The sequence below is a fragment of the Muscardinus avellanarius genome, assembly GCF_963383645.1.
Source record: "Muscardinus avellanarius genome assembly, chromosome: 2".
In the NCBI taxonomy this organism is placed as follows: domain Eukaryota; kingdom Metazoa; phylum Chordata; class Mammalia; order Rodentia; family Gliridae; genus Muscardinus; species Muscardinus avellanarius.
Window position 1 is genome coordinate 35553369 of NC_137787.1, and position 19684 is coordinate 35573052.

General features: G+C 39.9%; 1 protein-coding gene across 2 annotated transcripts in view; it reads left to right on the forward strand.

Annotated features, from left to right (window-relative positions):
* Window positions 1–12963, forward strand: part of WDR12 (WD repeat domain 12) — a gene marked incomplete at both ends in the record, with an annotated part of 28683 nt that extends 15720 nt beyond the window's left edge. For both annotated transcript variants that reach the window (XM_080689632.1, XM_080689633.1), the window contains 6 exons: window positions 2083–2168; window positions 6847–6987; window positions 7320–7425; window positions 7548–7680; window positions 10468–10540; window positions 12886–12963. In XM_080689632.1, the coding sequence (XP_080545758.1) occupies window positions 2083–2168; window positions 6847–6987; window positions 7320–7425; window positions 7548–7680; window positions 10468–10540; window positions 12886–12963 (617 nt within the window). The remainder of the gene's footprint in view (window positions 1–2082; window positions 2169–6846; window positions 6988–7319; window positions 7426–7547; window positions 7681–10467; window positions 10541–12885) is intronic.
* Between the last annotated feature and the right edge of the window lie 6721 nt (window positions 12964–19684).

Sequence of the window (19684 nt, forward strand, 5' to 3'; positions counted from 1 at the left end):
TGAGGAAGATGTAGTTTAGAAAACTTCATTGAATTCTTTTTTAAAATATTATTTTCTGATAGTGCTGGTTAAATAAGATATTTTATGTGATCAGCTATTACCTTTATGGAGTTTATAATCTAGTTAGAGAAAGCAGATTAATATTCATAAAAGTTAAAAAACAGGAAGGTATAGTTTACAATCTGAATGTGTCCTCACCAAATTATAACAAAGATTTATAAAGTAAAAAGTTAGCCGGGCGTGGTGGCACACGCTTGTAGTCCCAGCACTTGGGAGGCTGAGATAGGAGGATTGGTGGTTCGCAGGAAGCCTCAGCTACTTAATGAGGCCCTTTGCAACTCAGTGATACCCTATTTCAAAATAATGAATAAAAAATAAGGCCGGGGATGTAGCTCGGAGGTGGAATAGCCCTGGGTTCCATCCCCAGTACCACAAAAAAAAAAAAAAAAGGAAAAAGTTAACTGTGGGAGCCAGGGGTGGTGGGGTATCCTTGCAGTCCCAGTACTGAGACCCTGTTTCAAAATTAAGAATAAGAAACAGAACTGGGAGCTGGGCTTGGTGGTGCATGCTTGTAATTCCAGCATAAGGGGAAAAAAAGCCTAAAAAATAGGGCTTGTGGTATAGCTTGGAGGTACAATGCCCCTGGGTTCCATCCTGGGTACTGCGGGGGGGGGAAAAAAAGAACTAGGGGTGTAGCTTGATAGATTGGAGATAGAATGTTCCTGGGTTCCATCCCTAGTACCGCAAAAAAAAAAAAAAAAAAAAAAGACAGGAACTGGGGCTGGTAATGTAGTTCAGTAATAAAGTATTTGCCTAGCATAAGTAAGACCTTGGGTTTGATCTGTCATAAAAACAAAACAAAAACTGAAGCCCTTTCTTAGAAACATGAAATAACAAAGGAAATTAAACATGGCTAAAATGATTTTTTTGGTGTTACTAGGGATGGAATTCAGTGGCTTTCTACCTCTGGGCTATACTCCCAGACCTATTTTATATTTTATTTGGAAACAGAGTCTCACTAAGTTGCTGAGGCTGGCTTCAAACTTATGTGATCCTCCTGTCTCAGCCTCCCAAGCACAGGGATTACAAGCGTGCGCCACCACGTCCGGGTAATGATTTCCTTTTAACAGGTGTTCGTTTACCTTATTACCTCTTCCATAATACACATGCAATCTGGTAAAAAAATCCTACAAGTATAGAAGCAATTTTTCATAGCTATGGTAAAGTGATCCCTATTTATAATGACGATTGTAAAGATAGAGCAGTTCGGTTTTAGCATTATAGGTGTTTTTGTTGTTTGAGTGTTTCGGCATTAGGGATTGAACCCCAGGGGCATTCTACCTCCAAGCTATAACCCTAGATCTCTTTTTTATTTTTAGAGTCTTTTTGGTGTGTGTGGTCATACTGAGGATTGAACCCAGAGAAACTCAACCTTCAATCCAATTTTTTATTCTTTATTTTGAAACAGGGTCTCAATGAATTGCAAAGGGCCTAAGTAGCTGAGGCTGTCTGCAAACTGCTATCCTTTTCTTGTTTTGTTTTGTTTTTTTTTGTTGTTGTTTTTTGGTTTTTGTTTTTTGCGGTAATGGGGATGGAACCCAGGGGCATTCTAACTTCCAGCTGTACCTCCAGCCTGGCTACACTTTAGTTTTTTTTTTAACATACTTTAATTTTTGCTTTTTTATTATTCAAATATTGGTAACCCAGGTAATGTTTTTTATATGTAATTTTCTTTTAACCAAAATGATAAATGCTTCTTTCCTCATGAGTTAACACAACAAAACTGTATACAAAGAAATGTAAAAAATTAAACCCAAGCCAGGAATGGTGGTGTGTGCTTGTAAACCCAGCATTTGGGAGTGTGGGAAAGGGAGATCGCATTTCATGGCCAGCCTCAGATACTTAGTGAGGTCCTTTGCAACTCAGCCCGTTTCAAAATAAAGAATAAGAAAATAGGGCTGGAAGTAGAATGCCCCTGGGTTCCATCCCCAGTACCACCAAAAAAAAAAAAAAAAAAAAAAAAGGAATCAGACAACCCAAATTAGGTTTTTCACCTATCAAGTTGAATTCTTTCTTTTGCAGTCCCTACTGATGAAGAAGATGAGATAGAGGAATCCACAAATCGACCAAGAAAGAAACAGAAGACAGAGCAGTTGGGGCTAACAAGGGTAAGTGTTAAAACGGATTGTAGTTGGCTTAGGTTTGTATTGATAAATATTTTGTAATTTACTATAATTTTTCCTACTTATATTTTCTTTTGTGTTACCTTGCCTCTTCAGTTTAAAACCTACTGAGGCCCTTTGCAACTCAGTGAGACCCTATTTCAAAATAAAGAATAAGCTGGGTGTGGTGGCACACGATTGTAATTCCAATGCTTGGGAGGCTGAGACAGGAGAATCGCAGAGTTCAAAGACAGCCTCAGCTACTTAGTGAGGCTATTAGTGACTTAGTGAGACCCTGTTTCCAAATAAAATAGGTCTGGGAGTATAGCCCATAGGTAGAAAGCCCCTTGGTTCCAACCCCAGTACCACCAAATAAATAAATAAAGAATAAAAAATAGGGTCTTAGACCCTTTTCAAAATAAAGAATAAAAATAAATAAAATAAAAAATAAGCTGGGCATGGTGGCGCACACTTGTAATCCCCACGCTTGGGAGGCTGAGACAGGAGGATCACGTAAGTTTGAAGCCAGCCTCAGCTACTTAGTGAAACCCTGTTTCCAAATAAAATATAAAATGGGTCTGGGATTATAGCCCAGAATTAGAAAGCCTCTGGGTTCCACCCACAGTACCACCAAAATAAATAAATAAATAAAAAATAAAATCTACTGAAAGCGTGATCTTTCTTCCAAAGACTCCCTCTAGCCTACATTCAGTAGCTCCCAGAAGGTAGTCACTTCTGAAAGAATGGTGATCTTTCTTCTGAAGATTATGCTTTCTTTTGACAGTTTTTAATTATGTTTATTTTTATTTTTGCAGTACTGGGGATGGAACCCAGGGGTATTCTACCTCCAAGCTAGTCTTCCAGCCTATTTTTTATTCTTTATTTTGAAACAAGGTTTCACTAAGTTGCCTATGGCTTCACTAAGTAGCTGAGACTGGCCAGAACAGGAAATCCTCCTGTTTTGTTTCAGCCTCCCAAGTACTGAGATTATAAAAGTGGGCTACCATGCAAACACTGTAGTATTGCTAGATTTATCTGGAACTTTGAATTTTTTAATATTGAGCTAGAATTATAAGTTGGTAAATAGATTAGATAGCTGTTCTAATTTATCTCATGTTATGTTCTGAAGTAGGATCTTTTGATTATTGACACTTAGTATTTATTTCATATAATGAGATTGTAATTCTTATTAGGGATGCTAGTAATTCCTGGATCACTAGAAACTAAGAGTTTTGTTTGGGATTTGAGTCTATTTAGCTAATAGATTCCATTAAATTGCTCAGAAATAGCCAGATGTGGTGGCCCACGCTTGTAATCCCAGCATTTGGGAAGCTGAGGCAGGAGGATAACGGTTCATGGACGGCCTCAGCTACTTAGTGAGGCCCTTTGCAACTCAGTGAGATCCTGATTCAAAAATAAAGAACAAAAAATAGGGCTGGAGGTGTAGCTTGGACCTGTCTCAAAATAAAAAGTAAAGGCCAGCCAGGCATGGTGGTGCTGGGGATATAGTTCAGAGGTAGAATGCCTCTGAGTTCCATCCCCCAGCACCAAATAAATAAAACAGGCTGGATCTCGCAAACCCATGAGGTCTCAGTCTCCCGAATACATGCGCCACCACGTCCCACTATGACAAATATCTTTACAAGACAGGATGAGTAAGAATCTGAATGAAGAGCAAAATTTATGAAAGCAGAGAGAATGTGTTTTCTTGTAACAGGTAAGGGGAAAACAGAGAAATGTTGGTCAAAGGGTACAAACTTTCATATATTATAAAATGAACAAGCAAACCCATCAGGTCTCAGTCTCCCGAATACATGCGCCACCACGCTCCACTATGACAAATATCTTTATAATAAGACAGGATGAGTAAGAATCTGAATGAAGAGCGAAATTTATGAATCCAGGGGCATTCCACCTCCAAGCTATACCCCCAGCCCAATTTTTTTATTCTTTATTTTGAAACAGGGTCTCACTAATTTGCAGAGGGCATAAGTAGCTGAGGCTATCCACAAACCAGAATCCTCCAATCTCAGCCTCCCAAATGCTGGGATTACAAGCATGTGCCACCATGCCTGGCTTATGTATTTTTCATTCAGGTTCTTTGCTAAATATATATATGGCAAGTATTTCTTTTCACTCAGTGCTTTTCTGATACCTTTTACAAACTTCCACTGTTCATTTTATTTGAAGCTGGAGAGAAAATAAACACAAAGAACTGGATGAATGTGGAGAGAGACTAGTAGAAAAGGGAACTGAAGAAGGGAGGAGGGAGGGGAAAAAGAACTGATGAAAGAAACAGTTCAAATACTATGGCCATGAATGAAGGTATCACTACCAATCTTACTGATATGTACAGGGATGAGGGGATAGGGTAGGATCCAGAGGGAAACACACCAAGTGCTATGTGCATGTATGCTTTTTTTTAAACCTTGCTATGATTATAATTACAGTATATCAGTAAAGCATATAAAATAGCTGTGCATGGTGGTACATGTTTGTAATTCCAGTACTTGGGAGACTGAGACAGAAGGATCACATGTTCAAGGTCAGCCTCAGCAACTTGGACCCTGTTAAAGAATTAAAAAAATAAAAAATAGGGGTGAGGCTGTTTTTCCAAGGTAGAACACCCCTGGCCTCAATCCCTATTACCACACCACATAATGAAAAAGTATGTAAAATAAAAAGAATACTGTACTGAGATTAATTTACCTGGAAGAGTCATGTAGAAATTGGTGGCACCTTGACTCAAACTTAGATGTTTGACCCGAGAGCTTTATCTGTCTAACTGATCCAAGGAACATCCCTCACTGTATGAAGAATATTAAAGATCACTACTGTATCAACCACTAGGAATAGGAGTTCTACACTTCTATATACTGTATTCTAGGTTGCAATTTTGCTAATTGTTTGAGCCTATTGAGAGAACACATTGACATGCAACAAGTTACACAAAGTGGATTTGTTACTTACCAAGAAGCAGCAGGAACAACAGGAGCCTAGAACCCACTGTGAGCCAGTCTCGAGGCTCATGAATGCTGCCCAGGGTGGATGCAGTCTTGACTGTGTGTGCCCCACGCACACACAGCTGAGGGATCCCAGAAAGCAGCCACCTCTAAGCTTTCTACCCCTGGGTTATGAGACTCAATTGGGCAGAGCTGTGAAGGACATCCTGTTTCTAGGGAGGACTGGAACAGAGCCCATGCTCTTCTGGACAGTCCCTCCCTATCTCAGAATGTAACATTCCCAGCATATTCAACAGTTATTCTGAGAACTACAGGCAAGAAGAAAGGAGAGAGGCTAGGTCAATCCAAGGCCACCAGGGAACTGTCCAGCATGAGAGGAGGGGGAGAGGGGGAGAGAGAGAGAGAGAGAGAGAGAGAGAGATTGAGATTGTGTGTGTGTGTGTGTGTGTGTGTGTGTGTGTGTGTGTGTGTGTGTGTGTGTTGGTGATGAACCCAGGGTACTCTACCACTGAGCCACATGCCCAGCCCTTTTAATTTTGAGCCAGGATCCCACTAAGTTGTCAAGGCTGGTCTTGAATTTGTGATCCTCCTGCCTTAGCCTCCAGAATACTAGGATTATAGGCATGTGCCAAAACACCTAGCTTCCAGTTGCTAATCATTAATATCTGTACTTTGGAGCTGGCATGGTGGCACACACTTATAATCCCAGCATTTGGGAGGCTTAGACAGGAGGACTGTGGTTCACAGACAGCTTCAGCTACTTAGGCCCTTTGCAACTCAATAAGACCCTGTTTCGAAATAAAGAATAAAAAATAGGGCTGGGAATATAGCTCAAAGGTGGAATGCCCCTGGATTCCATCCCCAGTACCACAAAAAAAATAAATGAATAAACATCTGTCCTTTGGGAGAGTCAGGTTCATGTTAATATTACTCAAAGTATGGAAAAGAAGAACAGATAAGGAAGCCTCAGAAAATGGTAGTAAGGCCAGGCGTGGTGGTGCATGCTTGTAATCCTACCATTTGGGAAGCTGAAACAGGAGGATGGCAGTTTGCGGACAGCCTCAGCTATTAGTGAAGCCCTTTGCAATTCAGTGAGATTCTGTTTGAAAATAAAGAAAAAACAGAGCTGGGGGTATATCTCAGAGGTAGAATGCCCCTAAGGTTCCATCCCCAGTACCACAAAAAGAAAAGAAAAAGAAAAGAAAAGAAAAGAAAATGGTATTAAGACTAGAAACTTGGGAGTAGTACTTGCGTTCAGATTAAAGTCTACCACTTATAAGCTGTAGGGTGTTGGGCCAGGCACAGTGGCGTATACCTATAATGCCAGTACTTGGGAGACTGAGAAAAGATCATTCCAGGTTCAAGTCTAGTCTCAGCAACTAAGCGAGATCTTATTTAAAGATAAAAATAGAAAGTAGGGCTGGGGGGTGTACCTCAGAGGTGAAATGTTCCTGGGCTCAATTCCTAGTACCAAAACAGTAATAATAATAAGTTGTATGATAATGGATGAATAATCTTTCTCAGCTTCGGTATCTTTATGTATAAAATAGAAATAACCATCTTGAAATAATTTTGTAAAGAAGAAATAAAGCCAGGGTATCAAAGCTAAAACACCTACCAAAATACCTGTCATATAGGCATTGGACTTTAATGACTATTGTTATTGTTTCAATTACTCTGAAATAAAAATGCTTTCCCTTTGGGGTGTCTTTCATTTCTAGACTCCCATGGTGACCCTTTCTGGTCACACAGAAGCAATTTCCTCAGTGCTGTGGTCAGATGCCGAAGAAGTCTGCAGTGCGTCTTGGGACCACACAATTAGAATCTGGGATGTTGAGTCTGGTGGTCTTAAGTCAACTTTGGTAAGGTCTAATTTCAGTGCTCCCCTCTGATCGATCTTTCTTTCTTTCTTTTTTTGGTGGAACTGGGGTTCCTGGAAGCCCTTCTTCCTCTGGTATACACTCCCACGGGCTACACTCCCAGACCTATTTTTTAACATTTTTATGTGGAAACAGAGTCTCTTAAGCCAGCGAGGCTGGCTCTGAACCAACGCAATCCTCCTGTCTCCGCCTCCCAAGCGCGGGGATTACAAGCGTGCGCCACCACGCCCAGCTGATATTTCAAATTTTAAACCTTTAAAAATGGTTAGTTTTAGCCACTAAGATTAATTTTTTTTCTTTTTTTTTTTTTTCAGACAGGAAATAAAGTGTTTAATTGTATTTCCTATTCCCCACTTTGTAAACGTTTAGCATCTGGAAGCACAGACAGGCATATTAGACTTTGGGATCCTCGAACTAAAGGTGAGTTGTGTAAACTACTGGAGGATGGAAAAAAAAGATAAATTTCTACAAATATTTAGGTTTGTTCTGCCTACTTCTCTTTTCTGAAATCAAATACTTGCCATCTCCTTTTCTTTTTTTAGATGGTTCTTTGGTGTCTCTTTCCCTAACCTCGCATACTGGCTGGGTCACATCAGTTGAGTGGTCTCCTACCCATGAACAGCAGCTGATTTCAGGCTCTTTAGATAACATTGTCAAGCTATGGGATACAAGAAGGTAAATCCGATTTATACTCCAAAACAAAGATATCAGTGACTGTTTTATATAGGGAAAAAGTGAATGAATAAATACTGAAATAAGCTGGGCATGGTAGTGCATGCTTGTAATCCCAGCATTCGGGAGGCTGAGACCTGAGGATCACAGTTCACAGACAGCCTCAGCTACTTAGTGAGGCCCTCTGCAACTCAGTGAGACCCGGTTTCAAAATAAAGAATAAAAAACAGGGCAGGGGATGTAGCTCAGAGGTTGAATGCCCCTGGGTTCCATTCCCAGACCTGCTAAATGCATACATACATATATACATACATACATACTGAAATAATTATCCAAATCCAAAAAGGTAAAGAAAGTTCTTAGATATATTATCTGATATGAAAAAAGCCAGGATCAGAACGACTTTTACTCATGTAAATATGTTATTTTTAAGCATTCGTAAAGAGATTAATTCCATGTTCCTTTATTTTTTATTAAAAGTAATGCACAAAGCCAGGCATGCTGTTGCCAATTTTGTATGGTTTGCTTATACCATACAAAATTACAATTTCCAGATGAAGGTATCTTATGGCTTTTACTACTGGAATTAGCCAACCTTCTAGTTAATTATGCTAGTAATCAGCTTCAAAATTTCAGTCATAAAGAAATATAAAAGTTAACTGTGCATGGTGGCATATGTTTATAATCTTAGTACTTGAGAGGCTGAAACAGGAGGATCACAGGTTCTCAGCCAGCCTCAGCAACTTAGTGAGGCCCTGTACAACTTAGTGAGAACCTGTTTCAAGTTCTCAAGGGCTGGGGATGTAGCACAGAGGTAGACACCATAGATACAATCCCCAGTACCACACAAGCAATTTATAAAATTTTTCTTTTTTTTTTTTTCTTTTTTTTTTTTTTTCTTTTTTTTTTTTTTTTTTTTGGCGGGTCTGGGGGTGGAAGCCAGGGGCATTTGACCTCAGAACTATACCCCCTGCCCTCTTTTTTATTCTTTATTTTGAAAGAAGGTCTCACTAAGTTGCAGAGGGCCTCACCAAGTAGCTGGGGCTGTCTGCAAAACACAAACTTTCAGTCTCAGCCTCCCAAATGCTGAAATTTCTTTTTCTGACTTTGTTATAGAATAGGGAAAAAATAGAGCTCAGAAAGATTAACCTGAATCTTAATAAGAACATATTGATAGGAAAACTGGATAAAAATACATATTTTAAAGATAATTAGATATTAAAGGTATCCTTCTTACTCATAGTTCATGCTATGATATGAGTATATAAAGAATAGCCAAATAAGCATTTGAGAGGCTGAGACCAGAGGATTGCGGTTCGCAGACAGCCTCCACTACTTAGTGAGGCCCTCCGCAACTGAGACCCTGCTTCAAAATAAAGAAAAACAAATAGGGTAGGGGGTATAGCTCACAGGTTGAATGCCCCTGGGTTCCATCACCGGACCTGCAGAAAAAAGAAAAAAATAGCCAAATAAAATGCATATACCACTTATTTACATATCTTTACAAGTAGAAGTGCATTAACTAAATACCCATTTATGTGTTGTTGACCTTAAATCTGTCTTCTAACATCCTAGTATTACTTAATGGTGTATGACTTGTTAATATCTAAAAGGCATATACATTTCGTTATAACATTTAGTTATTGTTGTAATGAAAGTAAAGCAGAGTAAAGGGGCACATCTTTGGGGAGAGCCTCTCTTTGAAAATGATGTTATAGTAGTGAATTGTACAGTGTGAAGGTATGAGCCATGCACGTACCATGGCGGAGAACCACACAGGTGGGAAGAATCTTGGCATATTGGCACATAGCGAGCAGGCCAGCACCGATGGAGCACAATAAGCAAAGCCGAGAGTGGTAGAACATGAGGCAAGCAGTAGTTATAGCAAGAAAAGGCTGATAGGCATGGTAATGAGTTTGGGTTTCACTCTAAGTGTGATGGGAAGGCTTTGAGCAGGAGAATAAGAGTAGAAGCAGACATGCTATTGCAATTTATTTAGGACACAGATACTGGTGACTTGGACTGTGTTGGTAGCAGTAGAGGTAAATAACTACTGGGTATTTGTTGAAGATAGCTCTGGAAGGATTGATCTCTTATGGATTAAATGCCTATATTTTCTGCCAAAATATTTGAGTGACAGGAAGGAATACAAAAAGGTTTGTGAGAGATAATCAAGAGTTTTGGCTTGTTTTAAATTTCTACTACCCATCTAGCTGTTGGATAATTGTGTATACAGATATAGTTCAAAATTTATGCTGAAAGTACAAGTTTAGGGTTTATCAGTACACTTATGGCTAGACAAAGGGTATATAAAGCAGTGATTTGGAGATAAAAGTAGTAGTAACAGGGTACCATGGTACATACCTGTTTCAGTAAATAGGAGGCGTGACAGGAGGATTGCAGGTTCAAGGCCAGCTTTAGCAACCTAATGAGACCCTGTCTCAAAGCAAAAACTAAGCCTGGCTTGGTGGCACACGCTTGTGATCCCAGTGCTTGCAAGGCTAAGACAGGAGGCATTTGGGGTCTAGCCAGCCTCAGCTACTTAATGAGGTCCTGTTTTAAGATAAAGAATAAAAATAGGGCTGGGAGTATAGCTTGGAGGTAGAATGCCCCTGGGTTCAATCCCTTGTACCATACACACACACACACACACACACACACACACACACTCACACTTATTGGGGCAAGGATGGTGAAACCTATAAAGTTTTCAGAAGACTTAAGTGATTATTCATATGTTTGCTTTAATACTGAAAATACATATAACATGTTAATATTTTCATCTTTTAGTTGTAAGGCTCCTCTCTATGATCTGGCTGCTCATGAAGACAAAGTTCTAAGCGTGGACTGGACAGACACAGGGGTAAGAATTTATTATTTGGTGAAGAGGAAAAGACATTATTAAAATACGTGTCGTATAAGCCAGGCGTGGTGGTGCAGGCTTGTAATCCCAGCATTCAGGAGGCTGAGACTGGAGGATCACAGTTCGTGGACAGCCTCAGCTACTTAGTGAGACCCTTCGCAACTTAGTGAGACCCAAGAATAAAAATTAGGGCAGGGAGTATAGCTCAGAGGTCGCATGACCCTAGGTTCCATCCACAGACCCACAAAAAAAGTAAAATTAAATAAATAAATAAAGAATACAAAATAGGTGAGGGGGTGTAGCTCAGAGGTTGAGTGCCCCTGGGTTCCATCCCCAGACCCACCAAAGGAAAAAAAAAAAAAAAGAATCTGTGTAGTGTGAAGTTATTAGTGTCTTTATATCATTTTTATAATTCTCTTTTCTACAATAAAATTTTACATCAAAGAATCAAATTTTCCCTCTAATAACTGGAGTGATAAAAATTGAAATTTTGAAACAATTTTTTCTTATATTCAAGTCCATAAACACAATACTTGAGACTAATTGAATCAAAGCATTTCCCAGTCAATAAAGTCTTGTATAATAAATATAGATTATACAAATGTGTTTAAAGAATTAACAGTTTATCCCAGACATAGTGGCACACACTTGTAATCCTAGTACTTGGGAGACTGAGATAGGAGGATCAAAGGTTTGCAGCCAACAATATGAGACCTCTACAACTTAGTGAGACCCTGTTTTGAAATAAAAAATAAAATAGGGCTGGGTTATATCTCAGAGGTAGAATGCCCCTGGGTTTGATCCCCATTACCACACACACACAAAAAAATTATAATTTAATTATTTTTATGTATATGCATAAGGTCTTATTCCTTTATAATTTTTTCTAAAGATAGATCCTAGGGCTTGAGGCAGGTATAGTGGTGCATGCTTGTAATTCCAGGACTTGGAAGGCTGAGACAGGAGGCTTGCACAGGTTTGAAGCCAGCCTCAGCTACTTAGGCTATCGGCAACTTAGTGAGACCCTGTTTCCAAATAAAATATGAAAAGTAGAAAAGTCCCTGGGTTCCACACCCAGTACCACAAAAAAAAAAAAAAAAAAAAAAAACAGATCTTAGGGCTGCTTGAATATGGATTTTGCAGGCAGTATAGATTTGCCTGAAAATTATTAATGCAGCATCGTTAAATAGGTAAAACTATGTCTTTTAAATATTTCATGGAAAGTACAGTAGCATACCCTGCCTCAGCCAAATTCAGTGATCACTTTTAATATTTCAGCATACTGGTTTTTTGTTTGTTTGTTTTTTGGGTTTTTTTTTTTGGTGGTACTGGGGTTAGAATCCAGAGCTTTCTACACCTGGGCTATACTCCCAGACCTATTTTACATTTTGTTTGGAAACAGGGTATCACTAAGTTACTGAGAGCCTCACTAAGTAGCTAAGGCTGGCTTCAAACCTGTGCAATCTTCCTGTCTCAGCATGCGCCACTACTGTATCTTAAGTACAGGTTGAATATCCCTTATCTAAAATGTTTGAAACCAGAAGCATTTTGGAATTTTTTTTTTTTTCCTTTTTAAATGTTTGCACATGTATGAGCTATCTTGGATATGGGATCCAAGTCTTAACATGAAATTGCTTTTTTTTTTTTTTTTTTTGGTGGTACGGGGGTGGGACCCAGAGGCTTTCTACCTCTGGGTGATACTCCCAGACCCATTTTGTATTTTATTTGGAAACAGGGTCTCACTAAGTTGCTGGGAGCCTCACTAACTAGCTGATGCTGGCTGCGAACCTGCACGATCCTCCTCCTCCTGTCTCAGCCTCCCAAGCGCGGGGATTACATGCGTGCACCACCACGCCCAGCTGAAATTGTTTTTTGTTTCTGATAGATATTATACATTTAGCTTGAAGATAATTTTATACAGTATTTTTTTTTTTTTGTATGCCTGTGTTCTGTGACCCATCATATGAGGTCATGTGTGGAATTTTCCACTTTTGGCATCACATCAGTGCTCAACAAGTTTCAGGTATTTGGAGCATTTTAGATTGTAGATTTTTGCTTGTTTAATTTTGGGGCGGGAGATTGAGCCCAGAGCTTTGCACACGCTAAGCATGTACTTTGCCACTCAGCTACATCCCCAGCCCAGGGTGCACATTTCCAGATTAGGGATGTTCAACCTGAATAATACTGATACTTTCTATAATTGGTCCTTTGAAACACTAACTTTTGGTATATGTTACCTGCTCATCTATAATTCCTTAGGAATAAAATCATCCATATTTTATTAGGTTTAGTTATTATGTGAAATAATAATTATGTTTTTTGTATTTTTTTCTCTCTTTACACAGCTACTTCTAAGTGGAGGAGCAGACAATAAATTGTATTCCTACAGATACTCACCTACCACTTCCCATGTGGGGGCATGAAAGTGAAAGTGAATGATAACTTGCTTATAGAGACTTTCTATAACTGTAATTGGCAGAGAATCATATTACATCGATGTAGATGCAGAAATCAGCCTTTTAAAGTTAACATAAGGTTTCATCTTTCTTAGTAGATATTATTTCACAATCTTTGTCTTCTATGTGTGTTTATAAAACATGTGGCCTACATTGTGCATTCTCTACCTTATACAGACTCCGGAAATTAAACTTAAATTTCTTAACTCTTTTAAAGATATTGGTTTCAATTAAGAATGCTATGAAAGGATATATTAGAAATACAGTATTTAAACTGGGTATGATAGTGTATGCTTGTAATCCAAGTACTTGGGAGGTTTAGCAAGGTTCTGTTTCAAAATAAAAAGAACTGGGAGTATAGCTCAGTGGTAGAATGCCCCTAAATTCAATCTCCAGTACCACCCTCTAAAAAATTATTTAAATGAAGTGCTTCGTATTAAGGATCCTTTACAAACTGTATATAGATTTCATGGTAATGATAATTAGAAACCTTCTCTTTCCATATACTATTTTCATATGCAGATAAGAATTAATTTTTAGAGCCGGGCGTGGTGGTACACACTTGTAATCCCAGCATTCAGGAGGCTGAGACAGGATCAAGGTTCGTGGCCAGCATCAGCTACTTAGTGAGGTCCTTTGCAACTTAGCTAGACTCTGTTTCAAAATTAAGAATAAAAATAGGGCTGGTGGTGTAGTTCCAAGGTAGAATACTCCTCCATCCCAGTTCCAACCCCAGTACTAGAGGTAGGGGGGATAATATATTTTTTAGTCAAACTCTTTTAGTCTTTATCAGATAAACATTCTGCAATTTAATTTTTTTTTTTTTTTTTTTTTTTTTTTTTTTTACTTTTTTGCAGTACTGGGGATTGAACCAGGGACATTCTACCTCCAAACTACACCCTCAGCCCTATTTTTTATTCTTTATTTTGAAACAGGGTCTCACTAAGTTGTGGAGGGCCTCACTGAGTAGCTGAGACTGTCTGAACCACAATCGACTGGTCTCAGCCTCCTGATTGCTGGGATTACAAGTGTGTGCCACCAAGACCAGCTATGACTTCTATATTTAATGTATTGGTATTGCTGAAGCACAGCCCTTGCTACCAATTAAATAATATATGAGAAGTCATTTTGGTCTGCAACAATACTAGTTTTGAAATAATACTTGTATATAGCTGCAATTGAGAGCAAAATTAATAGTGGATTAAACCAGTTAGAACTTCAGTTCTTTACTGTGCAGAACTCCAAAAGCAGTTCAGAGCTGGAACTAGTGGTTTTGTTCCATCTTCATTAGGGACCCCAGCTCTCCCACTCCTGGGATATGGTCCTCATTTTCACACAGACCAAGAACTAGAGCTCTAATTATCATTTATTAACATGTATTTTAATGTCAAAAAAGTGAATAAAGTTAGCCAGAAAATTCACAGTGTCCTTGTTTTTCTCATTTTGTGCTAACTAGTATAAATTTTATACCCAGTCTCTGGACTAGTCCTCTTTTGGAGGGTCTCTGGACATTAATGGGCAGTTAAAATATCTTGAACTCACCCAACCTGGACTGATCAAGCGTAGTGTGCGTATACTAGGTGGCTATAAAGTAAAGGTAAAAAGACCTGTTTATTAGATGCAATGGAAAAGGAAGTTACATCTATAACTGGTCCCTCGTCTATTCTCTAGGTTGGTTCAAAAGCAGGATACATTTCTCGTTCAGTCGTCCTTGGGATGGATGTAACATTAGTGACCAAGTCTCTTAGATAAGGATTGTCTCTGATCAATCACTGCCAAACTCCTCTCCTTGGGTACCTGAAGTGGCTCAATCTTAATCCTTAAACAGGAAAAGTAGAAGAGGCCAGTAGAAGCCTAGAAGATCTAGTCCTCTTATATTGTTCCTTTTCATCAAAACCCAGGAATCTCATTTTCAGTGGTCCCTTTTTTCTTTCAATAAGAGGTTACAGCTACACCAGAGGCAGGTGTTTTATTTGCACTCATTTGCTCCTGAAACTTACTTGGAGAAATGAGTGAAACTTTCCCAGCACTGGGAGAAGCTGACCTATTGATGCTGTCTTGCCACAGTAGTGGAATTCATCAATACTTCAATGCCTGCTCTCATACCTCATCTAATAAAGAAGTTTTTTTTTTTTTTTTTTTAACTACTTAGCAGTTAAGCTTCTTACAATTAAAATTGGGCTCAGGGGTTGGAGACATTTAGCTCAGTGGTAGAAGGCCTGTTTAGCATGTGTGAGGTAATCATTTAAGATGTAGCTACAACAGTGTCCTAAGGGCAAAGAGAGATGGAGGAAAAAGAGATAGCATAAGAGCCGTGCCACCCAGTACTTGGGAGGCTTTCCCGAGACGAGAGGATCACAGGTTCAAAGCCAGCCTCAGCTTAGTGAGGTTCTCTGCAATTTAGTAGACCCTATTTCAAAACAAAAAATAATAGGGCTTGGAGCTGTAGCTCAGAGGTAGAATGCACCTGGGTTCCATCCCCAGTAACACAAAGGTAGCATGGAAAAGGGAGCAGTTATCACTGTGGGAAGTAGGTTGGCTGTCAAAAGGGCACCTTAAAATGCTGGGATTACAAGCATGCACCACCAGGCCAAGCTCAGTATGATCTTTTCATATTGAAAAACATGAGAAAAACCTTGCTGTGATAATTACACAGAAATTATTAAGACAGAAAACCGAATTATATAAAAAGGCAAAGTAGAGAAACACAAAATATAGAAAAACAACATTTTTGAGTAAATGACCAATATTTGTTTTGTATGTCCTTTGAATTTATAATTCCATTTCAGAAATGTTATCAGTAATGCATAATAATAACAGCCAAATGCTTCCTAGCATTATGGGGGAAAGAACAAAGGAATGTTTAAATTAATGTATAATGCACATAATTACATAATTGAACAAAAAATACTGCTAGACAAAATACCATCTGGGAATTTCTGAAAATAATCAAATCTTTTCACAGTCTAAAATTCTTTTGAAAAATCGCAGTTGCTTATATAAAACACATACAAGGGAAACATTAATTATTGGTAGTTAAAATCACAGCTAGCTCTTTTTTTTTTTTTTTTTTTTTTTTTGTCCTGGTACTGGATGGAACCCAGAACATTCTACCTCCAAGCTACCTTCAGCTCAATTTTTTCTTTACTTTGAACCAAGGTCTCACTAAGTTTAAGAGGGTCTCACTAAGTAGCTGAGGCTGTCTGGGAACCTGCAATCCTCCTATCTCTGCCTCCCACATACTGGAATTATAAGGGTGCACCACCATGCCTGGCTAGCTCTGATTTTTTTTTTTCCTTCAGGTCTGGGGATGGAACCCAGGAGCATTTGACCTCCGAGCTACACCCCCTGCCCTATTTTTTATTAATTTGAAATAGGGTCTCACTAAGTTGCAGAGGGCCTCACTAAGTAGCTGTTGCTGTCCATGAACCGCGATCCTCAGGTCTCAACCTCCCGAATGCTAGGATTACAAGTGTGCGCCACCACGCTTGGCGTAGCTCTGATTTTTAAAGAATGAAAGAGGACATTGTAAGACTACATGCATCCCGGGCATGGTGTCACAGGCTTGTAATCCCAGTACTTGGGAGGCTGAAATGACAAGATAACATACTGGAGACCAGCCTCAGCAACCTATTGAGACCCTGTTCAAAAATTTAAAAGGGGGCCAGGTGTAGTAGCACATACTTGTAATCCCAATACTTAGGGAGCTGAGACAGGAGGATTGTAGGTTCACGGCCAGCCTCAGCTACTAAGTTAGATCCTCAGCAACTTAGTGAGACCCTGTTTCGAAATACAGAATAAAAAATAGGGCTGGGGTATAACTCAGAGGTAGAATGCCCTAGGTTCAATCCCCAGTAGGGCAAATAAAAATTTTAAAAGGCGGGGGTTGGGAGAGAGTGCTGGGAGGAAGAATGCCCTGGATTCAATCCTCAGTACCACAAAAAGAAAAAAATTACATGCAGCCAGGTATAATGGTGCACTCCTGTAATCACAGTATTTGGGGAAGCTGAGACAGGATTGCAGGTTTAACAGCAATATAACAGACCCTCAACAACCTAGTGAGACCCTATTTCAAAACAAACAAGAGCTGTAGCTCCAAGGTAGCTGGGGTTCCATCCCCAGTACCAAAAAAAAAAAAAAAAAAAAAAGCTGCTCATCAATTACATAAAGAATTAACATAGACTTTGTAGATCTTGTGTATTATATACACTTAAAAAAAAAAAAAAAGAGCCGGGCGTGGTGGTGCACGCTTGTAATCCCCGCGCTTGGGAGGTGGAGACAGTAGGATCACGCTGGTTCGGAGCGAGCCTCGCTGGTTTAAGAGACCCTGTTTCCACATAAAACATTTTTTAAAAATAGGTCTGGGAGTGTAGCCCGTGGGAGTGTATCCCAGAGGTAGAAGGGCTTCCAGGAACCCCAGTACCACCAAAAAAAAAAAAAAAAAAAGAACAGGTATGGTGGGTGGTGCTCATCTGTAATCCCAGCACTTGAGTGGCTGAGACAGGAGGATCAGAGGTTTGAAGCCAGCCTCAAAACTTAGGCTCTGAACAACTCAGCGAGACCCTGTTTCTAAGTAAAAATAAAATAGGTCTGGGGGTATAGCCCATAGGTAGAATGTCCCTGGGTTCAATCCCCAACACCACACACACACACATGTGTGTGTATGAAAATGTCTTCACCTACACAAGCTTATTTATAAAATTAAGTGGCATCTATTAGTACTAAATTACATAGTGATAGCCAAGCGTGGTGGAATATGCTTATAATCCCAGCATTAGGGAGGTGGAAACCAAAGGATCGCGGTTCGCAGACAGCTTCAAATACTTAGTGAGGCCCTTAGCAACTCAGTGAGACCCTGCTTCAAAAACTAAAAAGACAGCTGGGCATGGTAGCGCACACTTGTAATTCCCGCACTTGGGAGGCTGAGACAGGAGGATCACGCAGGTTCGAAGCCAGCCTCAGCTACTTAGGCTCTCAGCAACTTAGTGAGACGCTGTTTCCAAATAAAATACAAAATAGGTCTGGGAGTATGGCCCAGAGGTAGAAAGCCTCTGGGTTCCACCCCCAGTACCACACACACACACAAAAAAAAAAAAAAACCTAAGAAGACTAAAAAATAGGACTGGGGGGTGTAGCTCGGAGGTACAATGCCCCTGGGTTCTATCCACAGTACTGCAAAAAAATAAAAAGATTAAGGCAGCTGTGGTGGTGCACACTTGTATTCCCAGCATTTGGCATTTGGGAGGCTGAGACAGGAGGATCTGGGTTGGTAGCCAGCCTCGGCTAATTAGTGAGGCCCTCTGCAACTAACTGAGACCTTGTTTCAAAAAATAAATAAAAAATAGGGCTGAGGGTATAGTTCGGAGGCAGAGTGCCCCTGGGTTCAATCCCGAGCACCACAAAAATAAGTAAGTAAATAAATAAATAATAGGGCTGGGGGTGTCGCTTGGAGATAGAATGCCTCTGGGTTCCATCCCCAATACTGCAATATGGAATCCAGGGGCATTCTACCCCCAAGCTACACCACCAACCCGATTTATTATTCTTTATTTTGAAACAGGGTCTCAGTGAGTTGCAAAGGGCCTCACTAAGTAGTATCTGTGATGCTATCTCCAAACCGCGATCCTCCTGTCTCAGCCTCCCAAATGCTGAGATTACAAGCTTGCGCCACCATGTCCAGCTTGAGACCCTGTTTAAAAAAAAGAAAAAAGAAAAAGGGCTGAGGGTGTCAAGTATTACATTCATTCTTTGAAGTCCAAATATCGGTGTAGGGATTGTGTGTGTGTTACTGGGGATTGAACCTAGGCACATTCTACCTCTGTAGTAATCACAACCTTTGCCAAATGCTTTTTTTTGGGGGGGCGGGGGGGTGGTACTGGGGTTCCTGGAAACCCTTCTACCTCCAGGCTACACTCCCAGACCTATTTTCATACTTTTTTATTTGGAAAGCACGGGGATTACAAGTGTGTGCCATCACACCAGGCCCAAATGCTAATTCTTATTCTTTTTAAAATAGGGACTTGCCGGGCGTGGTGGCACACACTTGTAATCCCCGCGCTTGGGAGGCTAAGACAGGAGGATCACACAGGTTCGAAACCAGCCTCAGCTACTTAGTGAGGCTCTCAGCAACTTAGTGAGACCCTACTTCCAAATAAAATATAAAATAGATCTGGGAGTATAGCGTGGAGGTAGAAGGCCCCTGGGTTCCACCCCCAGTACCACAAAAAAAAAAAAAAAAAAAAAAAATAGAGACTTTGAGAGGCTGAGGAAAACTTTGTACTCTTTTCTCAAAAAAAAAAAAAGCCAGGCATGGTGTGGCACACCCTTGTAATCCCAGCATTTGGGAGGCTGAGATGGTGGTTCGCAGACAGCCTCAGCTACTTAGTGAGGCCCTCTGCAACTCAGTGAGGCCCTGTTTCAAAATAAAGAATAAAAAATTGTGCAGGGGTTATAGCTCAGAGGTCAAATGCCTCTGGGTTCCATCCCCAGACCCTCAAAAAAAAAAAAAAAAATAGAAGAAGCCATCATAGTACTGAATGCTTGTAATACCAGCATTCTGGAGGCTGAGACGGAGGATCACAGTTTGTGGACAGCCTCAGCTATTTATTGAGGCCCTTTGCAACTCAGTGAAACCCTGTTTCAAAAATAAAAAAGGCCAAGCATGGTGGTACACACTTATAATCCCAGC